The 19,214-nt window shown below is 39.4% G+C and overlaps 1 protein-coding gene across 13 annotated transcripts in view; it reads left to right on the top strand.

Annotated features, from left to right (window-relative positions):
• Positions 1-19,214, top strand: part of ptprt (protein tyrosine phosphatase receptor type T) — a 230,143-nt gene that overhangs the window by 194,356 nt on the left and 16,573 nt on the right. For 10 of the 13 annotated variants that reach the window (XM_058054362.2, XM_058054361.2, XM_058054360.2 and 7 more), the window contains 4 exons: positions 7,398-7,483; positions 11,167-11,203; positions 11,439-11,536; positions 13,613-13,729. In XM_058054362.2, the coding sequence (XP_057910345.2) occupies positions 7,398-7,483; positions 11,167-11,203; positions 11,439-11,536; positions 13,613-13,729 (338 nt within the window). The remainder of the gene's footprint in view (positions 1-7,397; positions 7,484-11,166; positions 11,204-11,438; positions 11,537-13,612; positions 13,730-19,214) is intronic. The other 3 variants (XM_058054365.2, XM_058054364.2, XM_058054354.2) reach the window with 1 other exon arrangement.

The following is a 19,214-nucleotide window of genomic DNA, read 5'->3' as shown; positions in this document are numbered from 1 at the left end:
TAACAATGAATGAATTAACAAGTTAAATTAAATCATGTCTTTGTTTAATTCTATTTGATAAAACATGAACTTATTTTTTTTTTTTTTCATCCAGAGAAAAAGTACCTTAGGTTCCAATTGCTTTAGGCAGTGCTTGAGTCACAAGACAAAAGATGATGCATCAGATTTTAACAACATTTCTCCAGGTAGATATTAAAGTGAATTTATATCCTACATACCCTTTATCATCTCCTGAAGCTCCGATCCATGAGTTTGAACGGCTTAAAATTGGATTTAAGTCAAAGCACTCAATGTGGTCCAACACAGAAGAGTCTTGAACGGGTCATGTTGTGTTACCATTTAGATGGTTATATTTCTGATCATTATTTATTATGGTTGGGAAAAAAATGACATTATATCACTATATTGTCACTTTACCTTACACAAAAATAAATATAAATGTATACTTATATACTTGCTGAACACACATTGATGTAGTTGGATCATAGGAATAAATATAAATAATTTCTATTGTTAAATTGTTTAAAATGATATCTTCAATTTTGACAGAAGCATTGAACTGCACGTTTGTATTGTTCTCGTAAAATGTTTGCCTGTAACCATATTCATTCATTCATTCTTTCATTTTCTATTGCTTATCCTCACGAGGGTCGCGGGGGTGCTGGAGCCAGGCGAGAGGTGGGGTACACCCTGGACTGGTGGCCAGCCAATCACAGGGCACATATAGACAAACAACCATTCACACTCACATTCATACCTATGGACAATTTGGAGTGGCCAATTAACCTAGCATGTTTTTGGAATGTGGGAGGAAACCGGAGTACCCGGAGAAAACCCAGAAATGCAAACTCCGCACAGAGATGGCTGAGGGTGGGATTTTCATTTTACAAGGGGCAAGTTCTGGCAAGTACAGTAAAGTCTCGTTATATCGATATCGGTTATATCGAAGTACTGCTTATTACGATACTGTTTTCATTTCCCGGCAAATTTCTAGTCTTTTATGATATAATTAGTTCCGTTAGTATGATACCCGGTTATTATGATAATCCGGTTACTACGATGCCCTTTTCATCTCCCGCCAGCCAATTTGGTCTGCTTATATCAATACAAAAGCAGCTTAAATCAATCTTTGCTTAAGGATTTCAATACCAAAAAAGAACACGGCAAACGGCTGCTTCCAGTCAACTTTATTTTTCACACTTCCACCACCAGAGCGCAGCGCACACACACCGATTCCCGCACTTCCTGGTTCACAGGTCATGCTCAACTCGCCTCACATAGCTGGCCAAACACATGCCTGCAACAGAAGAACCAACTGACATAGCATACACACCTATTCCAACAAAGACACAAGCGTACAAATACATGTATTTAATTGTGTTGTATTCAGATATCTTTTATCGCTTGCAATAATCACTGTTTTTCATATGTACATGCTGGCGTTCGTGGTTTCTCTCGTATGTATAGATACTATACACACGAGAGAAACCACGAACGCAGTTGGTTCTTCTGTTGCAGGCATGTGTTTGGCCAGCTATGTGGGGCGGGTTGAGCATGACCTGTGAACCAGGAAGTGCGGGAATCGGTGTGTGTGCTGTGCTCTGGTGGTGGAAGTGTGAAAAATAAAGTTGACTGGAAGCAGCCGTTCGCCGTGTTCTTTTTTGGTATTGAAATCCTTAAGCAAAGATTGATTAAAGCTGCTCGACATTGTTCTATACTATAAAACAATGTCGAGTGCATTATTGCCCACTTTTAATGCAGTTCGGCGCAGGATCGGATATATCGACAGTCCGGTTATATCGATATTTTTTCCGACTCCCGACAATATCGATATATAACGAGACTTTACTGTAGTTCTCACCTTAAGGATTCCCCATGGGCAAGTCATTTTTGTTTTTAACGTAGAGCCCTGATGTTGTTGAATTGAACCAATTTCTATTATTTATTATTATTTATTTTCTAGGGGGGGATTTCTTTGTTTTGTGTTTGACCTTTTGAAACGAATACATAGCAAAAGGTGTCATGTTATATACCTTATTTGTGTGTCTACATGGACACACATTTGCAATTTCTTACCTTGTTGTCTGCATCTTTTGCGTGAGGAGTGACAGCATTCATTATATGGCATGTCTTGATTTTGACGTTTTGGATGAGTTTGGAGTCTTTAGTGCTGTGAGATGCGCATGTTTGGATTACTGTGGATATTCTTATTATTGTTATAATGATGGGTTGAATAGAAGTAAACTAAATATTTTGCAAGGCTTCTTTGTGTTTGTGTACTGCTAAATGTCATGATTAGCATATGCCTTCAAGAAGGACCTGAAGCAGCAGGAGTTGCCACGTTAGCTATGATGCCGTCAGGTTTCTGTGTCTCAAAAAATTCCAGCTCCCTTCTTCTTTATGGCTGGAATATGAACACAGGTCAGTTTGGTTCACTTGAGAAGTTTTCCTCAACAAAACTTGTCCAGCGGCTCTCAGGGAATGGCGAGTGGAGAGAAAGTAAAAGCTTAGAGGGGAGCGGGTCACGAGGTCTTGAGGAGAGGAAGACTCAGCAGAGAAGTGTAGCTCATTAATGAGTAATGGACTTGTGACCTTTCACCCTGGGACTACGCTCTTTGGGATGTTGCTGCAGAGAACAACATGAGCACACAACTGTTCTACCCATTCACATCCACGCTGGAGATTGAATAGAACAGAACTTTATTGTCACTCTTACAGGAACAGTGAAAATCCAAATGATATAGACCAGGGGTCTCAAACTCAATTTACCTGGGGGCCACTGGAGCTAGGGTCTGGGCAAGGCTGGTCCGCATCAGGTTTTCCAAAAAAAACTTATTAAAAATTTATTAAAAACAGAAAAATATACAAACTTTTTCAGTGCTTTGGTTCCGATTGTCTACAATAAAAGCTCTGATAAAACATTCCACTGTTCTCAAATATCTTAATTTTTATTTTTCTGCACAAAAAAAGCAGAAAAATAAATAAACAAATCAAGAAAAAAGAAAATCAATCAATCAGTAATAAATAAATATAATAATAATAATAATAAAACCGCAAATAATAAAAACTTAAGAAACCACATATAGTTGGTGGAGAAATTATTTTTTTCAGATTAAAATTAACAAAGCATTATTAGAGCCCTCTAGACATGACAAAACATACTTTTTCATACTTTTTTATTTACAACATATTGCGCAACTGCTGGGTCTTGAGACACATGCTAACTCGCAAGCTAGAGAGCTAGCGACCTAAACGGTAGCCTCCAAGTTATTTCCTTTAAACTTAAATAGCCAAAAACGTACCACTTCCACACGGATAGGGAGAATAACTATTAACAGTTATTTAACCTTTAACATGAACATTAATCAAACGTAATAATTTTTTCTGGGTACATGATACCATACAGCATCCATATCAAACTTGCGCGGGCCGCACTAACATTAAACTTTCATATCAAGGCGGGGGCCTCAAACTAGTGTCCTGGGGTGTTTGAGACCCCTGATATAGACAGACTTGGTGGTCATTCTGGTTGCCGCGTCGTCTTGGAGCCTACGTGAAATCCATAGGGATGGAGATGTTGTGTTTTCTAGTCAGTGGTCCACAAACAAAAAGATAGACCATGGTCCAATCGTTGCCCCACATTGATGATTCAGATTTGCAAGCAATGCGCTTTGACACTGTTGCCATACTCAACTACTAATGATGCAGCATCGGGATCTACTTTGACATGATCACGAGAGGACAGGTGATCAAAACAACAACCTTTGGATTTTGGAGACGACCACCTGAGCCATGCTGCCCCCGGATGTGGATGTCGCTTCGATTTGGTTACCACTTCACTAGAAGCATAATAAAGGCTTTTTCGGAATGGAATATTTTCACAGCTTTTACAATAAAAACATCTGGGTGGACTTTCACTCTGTTGTCGTCACTCACTGAAAGGCAAAAATGCCCCTCGCGTTTAGGTGAAGATTTGCATATTTAGCGCTAAGCCACAGCTGTGGAGCTTAAACGTGTCAAGACGCCATCACCGACTTTGCTGTAGCATAATTGAGCCTTCAGTCCTGCGTCTCAGTCCAGATCTCTGGAGGCGCCGTAAGAGGTTCCAGTCATTAGTAAGCAATCCACTGCTGAGGGCATTCAAACATGGGAGTCAGATATAGTCATAGTAGTCAACAATTTCACTGGCAAGAAAACTAGAAATCAATACAGCCAGAAGAGGATAATGATGTTGGGAATGGAACATTTTCCACTCCACTTTTAGACAAAGTGCAGCAAATGGGCTTATCTACCACAGAGACAGAACACACTCAGAAGATCTTTCACGTGGAAAAAAATACTCTGTTGTATTTGTATATCTGCACACACACACACACACACATTGTTTGTAGATATGCCACTTTTTGAATCTATGGTAATGGTAATGGTAATGGTTTTATTTCATTTGAACATGCATCAGATTACAATTGAGTGCATCCCATAATCAGTTCACAGTTCCACATGTCCAAAAGGAGTAGGAAGAAGCAAAGCTTATTAAATCCTACCCCTCCATCTGGTACTTTTACAATCAGTAACTGTTACATTTGTTCACTTCCTGCTTTCCATAATACAGTTTAAGGTTTTTTTTCTTATTTTTTTACGAAGTGATATGACCATACAATGACGTTATGTGTACCATAGTAACTGTTTTTTTTACATTAGTAGAGCCTTCTAGACATAATATAACACCCCTATAGTCACCTTTCAACACCTATTACCAAATATAGGAGACATAATAAGGGAAAATAAGTCATTTAAGCCATAAGACCCGTGTTCATGTGGCAGGAGTAGGTCTGGTGCTTGTGTGTCTCACTTGACATTACAGTAACATTACTGACACCAAGTGACTTTTAGCTATTAGCTATTTTATCAATTAGGCCAAAGAGCACAGAAAAATACATGGAATTTGAAGCGGCAAAGCGACGAGAGATTACTGTAGTTTTTTGTAAAAGTAATTAATAACCAGTTTAAGTAACTTTTAAGTTGCTTTTTTGAAAAACCTTCACATATGTAAGATTGTATTTTTGAGCGGTTTTCATGAGCTAGCTGCATCAAGTAGTGGCGCGTGGCGTTGAAAATGGCCCCCTGTTTGTTCACTTCCTGCTTTCCATATTACAGTTTAAGGTTTTTTTTGTTTGTTTTTTTGTTGTTTTTTTTAATAATGCACCTCGTACCGAAGTACAAGGTGATATGAGCATCCAATGACATAATGGGTACCATAGTAAGTGTCAATATAGTGATATATATAGCACATCATGACTGGTTCAAGACTCTTCATCCTTGTATTTAGCAAACATCAACTGCTTGTATTGTTTCTTGAATTGGCTCATCGTTGTGCATTGTTCGAGGTCCTTACTCAATCCATTGCATAGTTATATGGATATATCTGAGGAGTGATTAGCTATCCAACTTCTACATCCTACCAACAAAAACGGTTTACAAGTTTACGCCCATTGTACCACCTCTCTGGTAAAAGTCCTTGAAAAAAAAGCTTTGGAGATTGATTGAACTTTGCCTTTGTTGGCAACAATTGGTAATTCTGAACTGTCCATGAGACTCCTAGACTCATTTCACAGCTGTTAGACTAAAACAATCTTAATTTTCACTCTGTAAAACCAGGGATAGAAATCCAGCTATTAGCACCAGACAATTATTTGTAATAACTACGACTGGGTGTTCGGTCAGGTTTTAGGTCTGGGTCTTTATTACAGCTGTGCCCCCATGGGCCATGATCCCTGTCTCTTCTAGGAGGATATCTGTATCTTATTGTCATAACGGGTCCCTCCCTGGCATAGCTGATGTTTCTACTGAGAGTTGAACCAACATCTTTCCAGTTCTATCCAGTACTTCCCACAGTGCTCACATCCACCTAATAACAACCTTTCATTCATTCATTCATTCATTCATTTTCTACCGCTTTTCCTCACAAGGGTCGCGGTGGCTGTAATTCTAGTCTTGCACAGTTATTGCACAGTTATTGCACAGTTATTGCACAGTAATTGCACAGTTAAAAAATAAAGAGAATTTAAAAAGCACAGAGTACAGATAAATACGTATTCCCCAGCTGTCTTTGGGCGAGACTGGCGACCCTGGACTGGTGGCCAGCCAATCACAGGGCACATATAGACAACCAACCATTCACACTCACATTCATACCTATGGACAATTTGGAGTCGCCAATTAACCTAGCATGTTTTTTGGAATATGGGAGGAAAACCGGAGTACCCAGAGAAAACCCATGCATGCACGGGGAGAACATGCAAACTCCACACAGAGAAGGTGGAATTGAACCCTGGTCTCCTAGCTGTGAGGTCTGCACGCTAACCACTCGGCTGCCGTGCCGCCCTAATAAGAACCTCTTTACTCTAAACAAGTGGGCTGCAGCTATTTAAAACTTTTGAACACAGTCCCCCCCCCCCCCCCCACACACACACACATACACACATACACACACACAATCAGCCTCTGCAAACCTGTGGACTGTGTCCAGATCTGCGGTGTTTTTGCAAGCCAGCACCTCCTGCCAATTCAGCCCAATTAGAGGCTCCCCTCCCTGGGCAGAGAGCAGCAAAGAGTGCCCCTCCCTCCAGGCTTCACACGGGTCGCTGTGGTGTTATGACAGCTTCTGACACGGGCCCAGTGCAATTACCAGTATGTGAGGCGGCGAAGCAGCATGGGCTAATGGAGCAGGAGAAGGGGGATGGAACAAGGTAGATGGAGAAAAGAACTAAAGGAAGAAGATGCGAGGCACGAGGATGAGGAGTAATGAAGGCGCGCCTGGTGGACAAATGACCCCCTGCTGCGTTTGTTGGCCAGGAATAACGATGTGTGAGGATGACGGCTTTGTGGTGGCGTTGATGCAAGGCAGACGAATCGCCACATGTGATTCTCCTCAAGGTGATCCCACTGGATCCAGTTCTTCTCAATAATATCATACTGATTACTGTCATTGAGCCCTACTGCTCTAAGTCGGCGTGGAAACTTGATTCTTGTGGATCAAAGTCTCTTCAATGCTGTCTCCACCACTGTTGGCCGTTAATAACACAGTTATTGTCTGGATCAACCTAATTTTAGCTTTAAAACCTGCTCAACATTTTTCCAAATAGCAACACACTAATTACTTTAATTACCAGCACTAACTTTTAATTCCATTAATAATGGCGATGGTGTAAAACGAATGGTTCGACAGATGGTTCCAAGCAAAGCCTTAGCGTGTTTTCGTCTTCGTCCATATGTGGCAGATGTGAAGGAGCCATGATGGTTGACCTCCAGCACGGTGCCACCTGTGCCGAGTCAGTTGGCAGCTGTGCTTTGTGGGTCAGTGTAACTTTAGGCCTGTTGTGTTCTTGTGTTATCTGACCCCACAGACGACCACACCAGAGTGCGACTGCAGCTGCTCGACGGAGAGCCCCACTCGGACTACATCAATGCCAACTTTATTGATGTGAGTGCACACACACACACACACACACACACACACACACTCAATAAATAGCAATAGAGTGTCTGGGTTCACTTTCAGATTTCAGTGATTGTAGAAAGTTAGTGCTGTATTGATTGAATTTGCAATAATAGTAATAATAATAATAATCTCTCTCTTATATCCCTACTATATACGTAGTATGAATGTAAATGTGACTATAGGGGTGTTATTTCATGTCTACAGGGCTCTAATACTGTTAAAATTTGTATTTAGAATGGGTTTTCTATGATCTAACTCTTTTTGTTTTAATGACAACTAAAAAATTGAGATTAATCACAAAAACCCACATGATTACCAGGATTAATTGAATTTCTTTGTGATTAATTGTGATTAATTAATCAATTGTGTTGTGCTGTGATTAATTGTGGAATCCGACTGCACGAGTGGTTAGCGCGCAGACCTCACAGCTAGGAGACCAGGGTTCAATTCCACCCTCGGCCATCTCTGTGTGGAGTTTGCATGTTCTCCCCGTGCATGCGTGGGTTTTCTTCGGGTACTCCGGTTTCCTCCCACATTCCAAAAACATGCTAGGTTAATTGGCGACTCCAAATTGTCCATAGGTATGAATGTGAGTGTGAATGGTTGTTTGTCTATATGTGCCTTGTGATTGGCTGGCGACCAGTCCAGGGTGTACCCCGCCTCTCGCCCGAAGACAGCTGGGATAGGCTCCAGCACCCCCGCGACCCTCGTGAGGAAAAAGCGGTAGAAAATGAATGAAAGTATTTTTATTATTATTATAATAAGTGAATATAGATTCTTACAGCATTGAGCATTTTAGGTTTTTAACATTATCCGAGCCCCTAGACATGATATAACATCCCATAGTCATATGTACACTACTATTACCCAAAACAGTATGCAATCTAAGGCATAAATAAGACATATAGAATCAAACGTTAGCATTATTAGAGTTACATACTGCGGAGGCTATTGTGTCATCAATGTAACATTACTGACACCTAGTGACCAGTGCAGCATACTACATATCATCATATGTTTTTGAATGCGTCTTCTGAATGCCTTATATTTGTATTTTACTTCATTCACTCATTTTTATGCTAAAATTTTTTTTCATTTGAACAAGAAATATATAAAATGTTTTTTAAAATGCATATTTTGGGGCTAATATGAAACATGATTCTTTATTGCAGTGGTTCAGAAACCTTTTTTGCTGTGACCCCCTGTAGGAGATGTTATTAACTCTGGCGCCTAAAAGGTTAATCATGAAATGTGTTCACGTGTGTTTCTCCCCAGCAATAACGTCCGGTCCCCACCTAGGGGGCGTGCAGTTATATGTCAAAGTGAATACATGCACTGCATGTTAAGGTTAAAGAGAACACAGAGTTCATAAAATCTCACCATCTCTCACTGGTCATTGTGTGTTTTAATAACGCTAGTAATTAGGATACTTTTAATTAGACGTGAAGAGGAAGGATATGAGAAGGAAGTTCGAGATAGAAAACAAGTGTAGTGTTGGAAATGAGAAAATTAAATCCCCCCCAGTGATGATAAAAGCATTCTCTCAGCGTCTTTTTAATGAAAATGTGAACGTGATAAATGTTTTCATCTCCACTGACATGAGGATGAGGAAGGTGAGGATGTTGAGGACGGTCGTTAGCCGTGTGGTGGTCACTCCCACTTTGGGGGAGTGGGGATATTATTTAATTTGATGTTTATGCATAAAAACAACCTTGACTTATGCTGCTGGGAGGAGGGGGGGCACTTGAGGGAGAGGAGGCGGGTGATGGTGGGAGGGAAAAAGATAATTAGGACAGGAAATGAACACAATGCAGAAAATAAATAAAAACATGAAGCTTTGCAGTGATTTCATCCATTTCCAGACGCCAGAGTCAAGAATGATGTACAAAAAATACTTTATTGCTAGGAACACTAAAATCCTCCAAAACAGCAGCAATAACGAAAAGGCTGGGAGCAAAGTACAGATTGATTATTAATCCTTTCCAAAAGGTGTCTCCTAAAGAATCATTTGAGTTTTACATTGAGGAAACAATGTCAAATACATAAATGAAGAAGTAAATAGATAAAAGAAAGTTGAACTATTTCAGCCGGTCTGTACAAAATAACACATCAAAAAGTGATCATTTTAACTACAGCAAAGCATGCTGGGAAATGCGTAAAATGCCCATTCCACAGATGCAAACTCTTCCACGTTACACAGCGGACGGATTGTGATGTTTTTGTGTTTTGTGATAAAATAGTGTAGCTGATGAAGAGGGGTCTGATCACCAATCACGTTATTGATACGAACAGCACTGCCAAAATAACCATAGAACCATAACCATAGAAATAACCATAGAAATTTCAAGCGTGAATGAAAGCACATTTATAATTAAATTAAATTAAATTAAATTAAATTAAATTAAATTAAATTAAATTAAATTAAATTAAATTAAATTAAATTAAATTAAATTAAATTAAATTAAATTAAATTAAAAAACAAAACAAAACAAGGGCGGCACGGTGGTGAGTGGTTAGCGCGCAGACCAGGGTTCAATTCCACCCTCTGCCATCTCTGTGTGGAGTTTGCATGTTCTCCCCGTGCATGCGTGGGTTTTCTCCGGGTACTCCGGTTTCCTCCCACATTCCGAAAACATGCTAGGTTAATTAGCCACTCCAAATTGTCCATAGGTATGAATGTGAGTGTGAGTGGTTGTTTGTCTATATGTGCCCTGTGATTGGCTGGCGACCAGCCCAGGGTGTACCCCGCCTCTCGCCCAAAGACAGCTGGGATAGGCTCCAGCAACCCCTGCGACCCTCGTGAGGAAAAGCGGTAGAAAATGAATGACTGAAAATAAAATAAAATAAAATAAAATAAAATAAAATAAAATAAAATAAAATAAAATAAAATAAAATAAAATAAAATAAAATAAAATAAAATAAAATAAAATAAAATAAAATATTTTTATTATTCAGCTTTCATATTTCTCAGCTTCTTTAGCAAATGTCTGACACGCAACATTTTTGGGCCCTATAGTGGGATATTTTGCAGCCGTAATGAAACTCAATGCCTCATCAATGCAGGGCACCCAGTGTTCTACAAAAGGTAGAAAGAAGACAGAAACTGAGCTGTTCATGGTTGTACGAATTGATGAGACAGTATTCAGAAGGTGGTAAACAGGTTTTCTATGTTCTACTTAGCAAAATACTGGACTTAAAAATAAGGAATCCTACTTTGCGGTAATTCACATTTTTTGACACAATGTTTTACAAATGGTGTAAATGTATCACTGTACAAATGAATAAAGCCAGAAACAGGTGCAAAGGAATCTGGCAAAAGAGTCCAAAGGAGCAGGAAGCACCTCAACGGGGACTGCCAGAGACAGGAGTCAGACATAGATACAAAAACAAAATGGACGTGGAAGTCGTGCATGGAGGCAAATGCATGAACACTGGCGGAAAGATACAATGAAAGCATGACTCTATTTTTGTGAAAAAATCCAATCAAAGTGAGTCATAACGGTCATGAATTCAAACACTGTATATTGTGTTTAGTAGAAGATGTACAGTGGTGAGAGCAGGTGGAACGGGTGACATTGACATTGACGCCAGTGTAGTGTTGGGGAGGGAAGCAGAAGGTGAGACGACGGACACCTTTTAACGTCAGCCTTTGTTGTCTCTCTCAGGGGTACCACAGACCCAGACATTACGTTGCCACGCAAGGTAATTCACGTGTATGTGTATGTGTGTGTGTGTGTGCATGCTCCATGTGGGCCTTTTGGGCTGGATGCTATTACCTCAACCTCCTAAATTTAAACCGCCTTATAAAAAAAATCCCCTCGACAAATTTAAGAGCCCATTACCTCCAAGCCACCAACTGCTGTCTGCTGTTCATTGTGTGTGTGTGTGTGTGCATGTGTATGTTCATGTATTTGATGTGTGTGTGTGTGTGTATCAGGGCCCATGCAGGAGACAGTGAGGGATTTCTGGAGGATGGTGTGGCAGGAGAACTCGGCCTCCATCGTCATGGTGACCAACCTAGTAGAGGTGGGCAGGGTGAGTCGCTGGTAAATAAAATGTTGTCCACTTTTGTTCTCTTAAAAGTAGTGACATGGTGGGAGTTATGGTATGGTATATATATTATATATATATATATATATATATATATATATTATGTACGGTGTATGGTATGATGTATGGTGTGGTATGATATGCTTGGTATAGTATGGAATGGGGTATGTGTATGTATGGTTTAGTATGGAATGGTGTATGTATGGTATGGTATAGTATGGAATGGTGTATGGTATGGTATGGTATATGTATGGTATGGTGTGTGGTATCTTATGTACAGTGTATGGTATGGTGTATGGCAGGGGTGGGCAAACTACGGCCCGGGGGCCACATGCGGCCCACCAAGCGTTTGAATCCGGCCCGCCAGTTGCTTTCTAAGTATTTCAACTTTTAACATACAAACTGGCAACATGACTTGCAAGTCTTATTTAGTAAAAAAAAACAACAAAACTGTCAAATTAAATGACGTAGTTAGATGTGGTGTGATGTTTAAAGTGCTCCTGAAAAAAAGGGACATGAAAACATACAGCTGATAGTATATAACACTTACAGATAAAATTAGACAAAAAAAAATTCAAGGAAAATTATAAGTATAAAATAGTGTGTGTGTTAAATATATATATATATATATATATATATATGTTCTGGCCCCCCCGGACAATTTTGTTTCCTCAATGCGGCCCACGAGTGAAAGTATTTGCCCACCCCTGGTGTATGGTGTGGTATGATATGGTGCTTGGTATATTATGGAATGATGTATGTGTGGTATGGTATAGTATGGAATGGTGTATGTGTTGTATGGTAGTTATGTCAGGGGTAGGCAAACATTTTGACTCGCGGGCCGCATTGATTCAACACAATTGACCAGACTATATATATTACACATATAATTATAATATTATAATAATAATATAACAGTCCACCTGGAATTATTATATATGTAAAAGTGTCATGCAACCTTCTATATGTGCTTGTGTTTTTTGCAGGAGCACTTTGTAAACAGCAGACCACATCAAATAAACAAATTGATTAAAAAAGCTACCTAAACCATCAAAAGGTTGGCTGTAGCCATGATGCCAGGTTGTATATTAAGTTTCAATGAAATACTTTGGAAAGAACGGACGGGCCGTATTTAAACACTTGGCGGGCCGGATGTGGCCCCTGGGCCGTAGTTTGCCCACCCATGCTGTATGTGTGGTGTGGTGTGGTATGGTATAGTCTGGAATGGTGTATATGTTGCATAGTGTTGGTATGGTGTATGTGTGGCATGGTATAGTATGGAATGGTATGGTGTATATGTGGTATGGTGTATGGTGTGGTATGGTATAGTATGGAATGGTATGGAATGGTGTATGTGTTGTATGGTATGGTTTACGATGTGACGGGTTCACAAACTTTTTGCAATGGCATACCCCTTGAGACGTGCTACCTACTCCTGCACACTAAAAAGCATAGACCTTTTTTAACCTTCATTTACTTGAAATTTTGAAAAAATAAGGGAGTAATTGTGGTTACAAAAATGTCAAATTTTAATGAAAGTTAAATGAGTTGGATGAGCACTGGTAAATAGATCATTATTTGTCCTACAGTACATATATTTTATTTCAGTCGGATGTAGGGATCCTTCCATTTGAATGGGTTGTACTAAAGCTTTACTTTTGTCCACTTGCAATCGCTATGATGAAAGTTTGCATATTAATATGATACCAAATTGAATGGGAAAGCTTAACAAACGTGATAAAGCACTATCCATAGAACTAAAATACATACCAGCGATAAAGCCTCATTTTCGGTGGAATCTCCACTCTCTCATCCTGAGAGGCAGATAAATTGACAGGTTTTCAGAGTGCGGGGATTGAAACAAGTCTCCTTCCTTTCTGCTCTGACTGTGCGTGCTGCACTTTGAGGCGTTCGGGTGCACTCGTAATTGTTTGTCTCAGGATTTTGACCCACAGAAAATGGGAATGACTAATGTAAACGGTACCAAGCCATAGAGACGTAATGTACCTCTACTGTTGATGTATTTGTTGCATGATGGCGTTCATGTCCTGGTGTGTGCAGGTGAAGTGTGTGCGTTACTGGCCCGACGAGACGGAAGTTTACGGCGACATCAAGGTCACCTTGGTGGAAACGGAACCGCTGGCCGAGTACGTCATTCGCACCTTCACCGTTCAAAAGGTAAAGCTTGAACCATGAACTTTACAAATAAGCTTCGTACCCGGCTCACTTTGCATAAGATGTCTTTGGACTTGTTTTTGCTTTGCAACAACCAATTAAAAAATAGCAGCTATTTAGCTGTTGAGCTAACAATCAGTTAATGCCGCACTAATTATGACCTCAAAAACAGCTTATGACGAGCTAACAACAAGCTGAGAAAAAAAAACATCTTATGACAAGCGAACAACGTGCTAATGGCAAGCTAACAACCACCTAACGACAAACTAACAACAAGCTCCTCACCATCCAACAATGGCTAATAACCAGCTAGCAACAAGTTAACCACCATCTAACGACAAGCTAGCAACTAGCTAATGACATGGTAACAACCATGTAATGACAAACAAGCTAATGATGAGCTAAAAAAAACAGCTAATGATGCGGTGACAACCAGATGACGAAACAGCCAGTTAATGACGAGGCAACAACTAGCTAACGCTGAGGCAACAACAAGCTAAACAATAATGACTAGTGATTAACTAGCAACCAGTTAAGGACAAGTTAACAACCGTCTTAACAACAAGCTAGCAACAAGTTAACAACCAGGCTAATGTCAGGCTAATAATCATCTAATGACAAGCAACCAGTTATTGACAAGCTAAAAACCGTCCAACGATGAGCTAACAACCAGATGACGGAAAGCTAACAACACGCTAACAACAAGTTAACAATCAGTTAATGTCAGGCTAACAATCATCGAATGACAAGGAACCAGTTATTGACAAGCTAAAAACCGTCCAACGATGAGGGAAAGCTAACAACGAGCTAATGGCAAGCTAAACAAAGAGCTAACAACCAGCTAATTATAAGCTAACAACTAGCTAATGATAAGATAGCAACTTGCTAACATCAAGCTGACAATCATGTGATGATGAGCTAAAAACCAGCTAACACTGAAATAACCAGCTAATAGTACGCTGACTACCAATTAATGGTGGACAAACAACAAGCTAACAAACATCTAGCGATGTGCTAACAACCAGTTAATGACGAGGCAACAACTAGCTAACGCTGAGGCAACACCAAGCTAAACAATAATGACTAATGATTAACTAGCAACCAGTTAAGGACAAGTTAACAACCGTTTTAACCACACGCTAACAACAAGTTAAAAAACAGTTAATGTCAGGCTAACAATCATCTAATTACAAGCAACCAGTTAACAACCGTCTTAACAACAAGCTAACAACAAGTTAACAACCAGTTAATGTCAGGCTAACAATCATCTAATGACAAGCAACCAGTTATTGACAAGCTAAAAATCATCCAACGATGAGCTAACAACCAGATGACCAGATGAAAGCTAACAATGAGCTAACGGCAAGCTAAACAAAGAGCTAACAACCAGCTAATTACGTATAAGCTAACAACTAGCTAATGATAAGGTAGCAACTTGCTAATGCTGAGGCAACACCAAGCTAAACAATAATGACTAATGATTAACTAGCAACCAGTTAAGGACAAGTTAACAACCGTCTAGCCGTCTAAGGCTAAGAATCATCTAATGACAAGCAACCAGTTATTGACAAGCTAAAAAACGTTGAAAAGCTTACAACCAGATGACGGAAAGCTAACAACGAGCTAACGGAAAGCTAACGAAAGAGCTGACAACCAGCTAATTATAAGCTAACAACTAGCTAATGATAAGGTAGCAACTTGCTAACACTGAAATAACCAGCTAATGGTATGCTAACTACCAGTTAATGATGGACTAATGACAAGCTAACAGACATCTAACAATGTGCTAACAAGAAGGTAATGAGGACCTAACAAGAGGTAACAAGGAGGTAAGTATGAGGTAAGAGTGAGTGTTGCTGTGTCAGTCACAAGGTGTTTATCCTCTTCAACTGAAAGGCATGTGAAGGCACATTTCAAGCAGCCAGCATTCATGGCAGATTTAAGTAGAAGTCAACAGCGTGTGTTTTTCAGGAAGCTGTCAGAAGAGCTCCGACTCCTTACTTTGCTCACTTTCCCTCCCACCGCTGCCGTGTCATGTCGCTCTTCCTTTGCTGCCGTCGTCCTCCATCCTCAGGCTTTTCCTCCTCAGGCTTTTCCTCCTCAGGCATGCCAAAGCAGCTTATGAAGACGTGCCTCAAAGTCCGTGCTGTCAGCTCGTTTAGCACGCCATTAATCCCTATCACCTCTCTCTCTGTGTGCGTGTGTGTGTGTGCGTGTGTGTGCGAGTGTGCGTATGAGAACAAAGACGAAGCCAGAGCAAAATAATCTAATGTGCAGGTTTGTCACCCCGTTAAGTAGTTTTAATTGCGTGGAACGTGGCAAACAGGATGTTAATGAAAAGGTTTATTAAAAGCAAATCCCAGGAGATTAAGGGAGCAAGAGAATGTGGCAGAGTGAGACGCAAAGCGGGAGAACATCTTTGCAAATGAGCTGTCAGTTTGTGAGAAGGTCAAAAGACATGCTAGATTTTACTACACGTGTGTGTGTGTGTGTGTGTGTTAATTCATTAAAATGAATGAAAGAGTAGCAGTTTCACAAAGATGCAGTAATAGCAGGGGTGTAATGGTATAGCAGTGAGGGCCACAATTTGAAAAATGAAAGGCTGCAAATTTTGATATTTTGTAAATCAACACATGTAGGTAGTCCAAGAAGTTATATGAATAATAATAATAATAATAATAATGTAGGCTCCAGCACCCCCCCCCCCCGCGACCCTTGTGAGGAAAAGCGTTAGAAAATGAATTAATACATTTTTATTATTATTATTATTAATAATAATAATAATGCATTTTATTTGTATAGCGCTTTTCAAAATACTCAGACACTTTACAGAAGAATGGAGTTGAATAAAGCAAGTAAACAGTAAAAAATACATTAAAAAATAAAATATATATATATAGTATACGTATGTGTGTGTGTGTGTGTATATATATATATATATACTATATATATATTTATATCATTCATTCATTTTCTACCGCTTTTCCTCACGAGGGTCGCGGGGGTGCTGGAGCCTACCCCAGCTGTCTTCGGGCGAGAGGCGGGGTACACCCTGGACTGGTGGCCAGCCAATCACAGGGCACATATAGACAAACAACCATTCACACTCACATTCATACCTATGGACAATTTTCAGCGGCCAATTAACCTAGCATGTTTTTGGAATGTGGGAGGAAACCGGAGAATACCTGGAATATGAAATGATGAAAAATTTTCATTACGAAGATATTTCAAGAAAACAACCTGACCGGTTCAATTTTGACCCACTTATGGAAGGTTGGGGTAGTAACACAAAAACTAAAATTTCTTAAAATTTATGAAAGTTAAGTTAAAAATGTGAATGGTATGATAGCAAAAACATGTTTTTTGAGGAATACCTGGAATATAAAATGATGAAAATTTTTCATTATGAAGATATTTCAAGAAAACAACCTGACCGGGTCATTTTTGACCCACTTATGCATCTAAGGGTTAATTGGCGACTCCAAATTGTCCATAGGTATGAATGTGAGTGTGAATGGTTGTTTGTCTATATGTATGTGCCTGAAGCCTGAAGACATCTGGTATATGCTCCAGCACCCCCGCCAACCTTGTGAGGATAAGCGGTAGAAAATTAATGAATAATAAAAATAAAAATATAATTTATGTAAAATTACAACCTTTTCTCATTAACTTACAATTTTTATGTCTTGATATTTTGACTTTGTTCTTCTAAAATTACTGCAGACTTTTTTGTTAAATTATATTTTTAGAATGATCCAAAATGGCCCTCGGGCTTCACTTTGGACACCCCTGTGGTCGGCCATCATCTTGGTTTGGGTTTTGAGGTTGCGAGTGGCTGCAGTAGCACCAGGGATCCCATTCTTACCTGTCGAGAGAAAGATGAGACCCTTTTCTGTCTGCAGCGGTGGAATCAATGATGGTGAATTATTGAAGGGGTGGTATGGATCCACGGGGAGCCACAGAAAGGAGGCTTCCTCTCAGAGCTGCTCAAAAGTTGGGAAATCTATCGACCCCCGGGGAGGTGCATCAGATTCACTATGATGCAGGTGCCAGGAATATTTCCAAGGTTCAGGGCAAGGACGCCCGCTGACCTCAGCAAGAGAAAACGCCCATTTCTTTATACGATGGAACCTCCAAAGTTGTACAAGTGAAATAAAACATGAAGAATTTGGCCCCAAACATACAGTAGACTATATATTTCCTGTGCGTCATAAATAGAATGCGGCCTCTTTGAAGCGAGTCATGTCATCTTCTCCAGTCCAAGCTTCCCAAAGGAGTTCTATGGTGAGATCATCTGCTTGCTAAATGAGACAAATGGGCCCTGGCTGAGTCGTCGTGTCCTTCATTAAAGGCGGCCATTTTGCCATCCCAGGGAACGATTTCAATTTCGTTTCAAGTCAGCGTGGTTCCTGCTGAACGCTGGCGATCCTCCAGACTTTCCCAAAAGGGCCATCGTGGGCTGTGACGGATGGCGTCTTCAGCACAGCGCCTGCCTTTTTTCATGAGATGGATTTCTCTGGAAATGACAGAATCGACTCGCCAAAGAACTCCAACAATGTCTTAATAATATCAGACACTTTAACAAACACTACAAGTATTTGTTGTTTACTTTTATTATATTTTATGCTGTTTACAAGCTCTAAGGAATCACAAGAATGCTGGCAAATATGTCATTTCATTCATTTCTTAGTTGTTACATCGTCCAGGGTGTCCAAAGTGCAGCCCAGGGGCCATTTGCGGCACACTGCTGTTTTTTTTTGTTTGTTTTATAGTTTTTAAGATATCATTTAACAAGAAAACTACAAAGGCTGCATATATGGGAGAAACATCATTTATTACGGTCATTCTACAAGAATGATGTCATATTATGAGGAGAAATATTAGTTTTAGTAGCATGGAGTTGAAATATTAAAGAAAATTTTGTTTTTTAAGTCGTAATATTATGAGAAACAAGCAAAACATAAAGTAATTTTGGGAAACTTAGGTTGGAGGTTGGAGAAAAAGTTTGAATATTATGGGCATAAGTCATAATACTTTAAGAAAAAAAATCATACTATATTTGGGGGAAATGGGAAAATCTGCAGTAATTTCACAAGAATTGACTCAAATTATCAATACAAAAATGTTGTGGAAAAAGTTGTAATTTTATAGGAATAAGTCACTTGAAAGAAATAGGTCATTTTAGTATCATGAAGTGATAAATAATAATTTCACAAGAATTGACTCAAAATATCAATACAAAAATGTTGTGAAAAAGTTGTAATTTTATAGGAATAGATCATTTTAGTATCATGAAGCGGACATTTTTGAGAAAATAATATGTAGTGTTTCTCTAGTCATATTACGTGAAGAAAATTCACAAGAAGAAAAATTTAAACAAAAAAAAAAAATTTAACAGGAGAAAAGTCCAAATATGGTAAGAAAAAGTTATATTCTATCAAGAAAAACAACACAATGTAACAAGAATAAACTTGTATTAATGTAA

This window comes from Doryrhamphus excisus, linkage group LG18 (genome assembly GCF_037039965.1).
Source record: "Doryrhamphus excisus strain RoL-2023G ecotype Guam linkage group LG18, RoL_Dexc_Guam_v1.1, whole genome shotgun sequence".
NCBI classification, from domain to species: domain Eukaryota; kingdom Metazoa; phylum Chordata; class Actinopteri; order Syngnathiformes; family Syngnathidae; genus Doryrhamphus; species Doryrhamphus excisus.
Note: the sequence above shows the minus strand (reverse complement) of the source record. Positions and strands in the feature narration are given on the sequence as shown.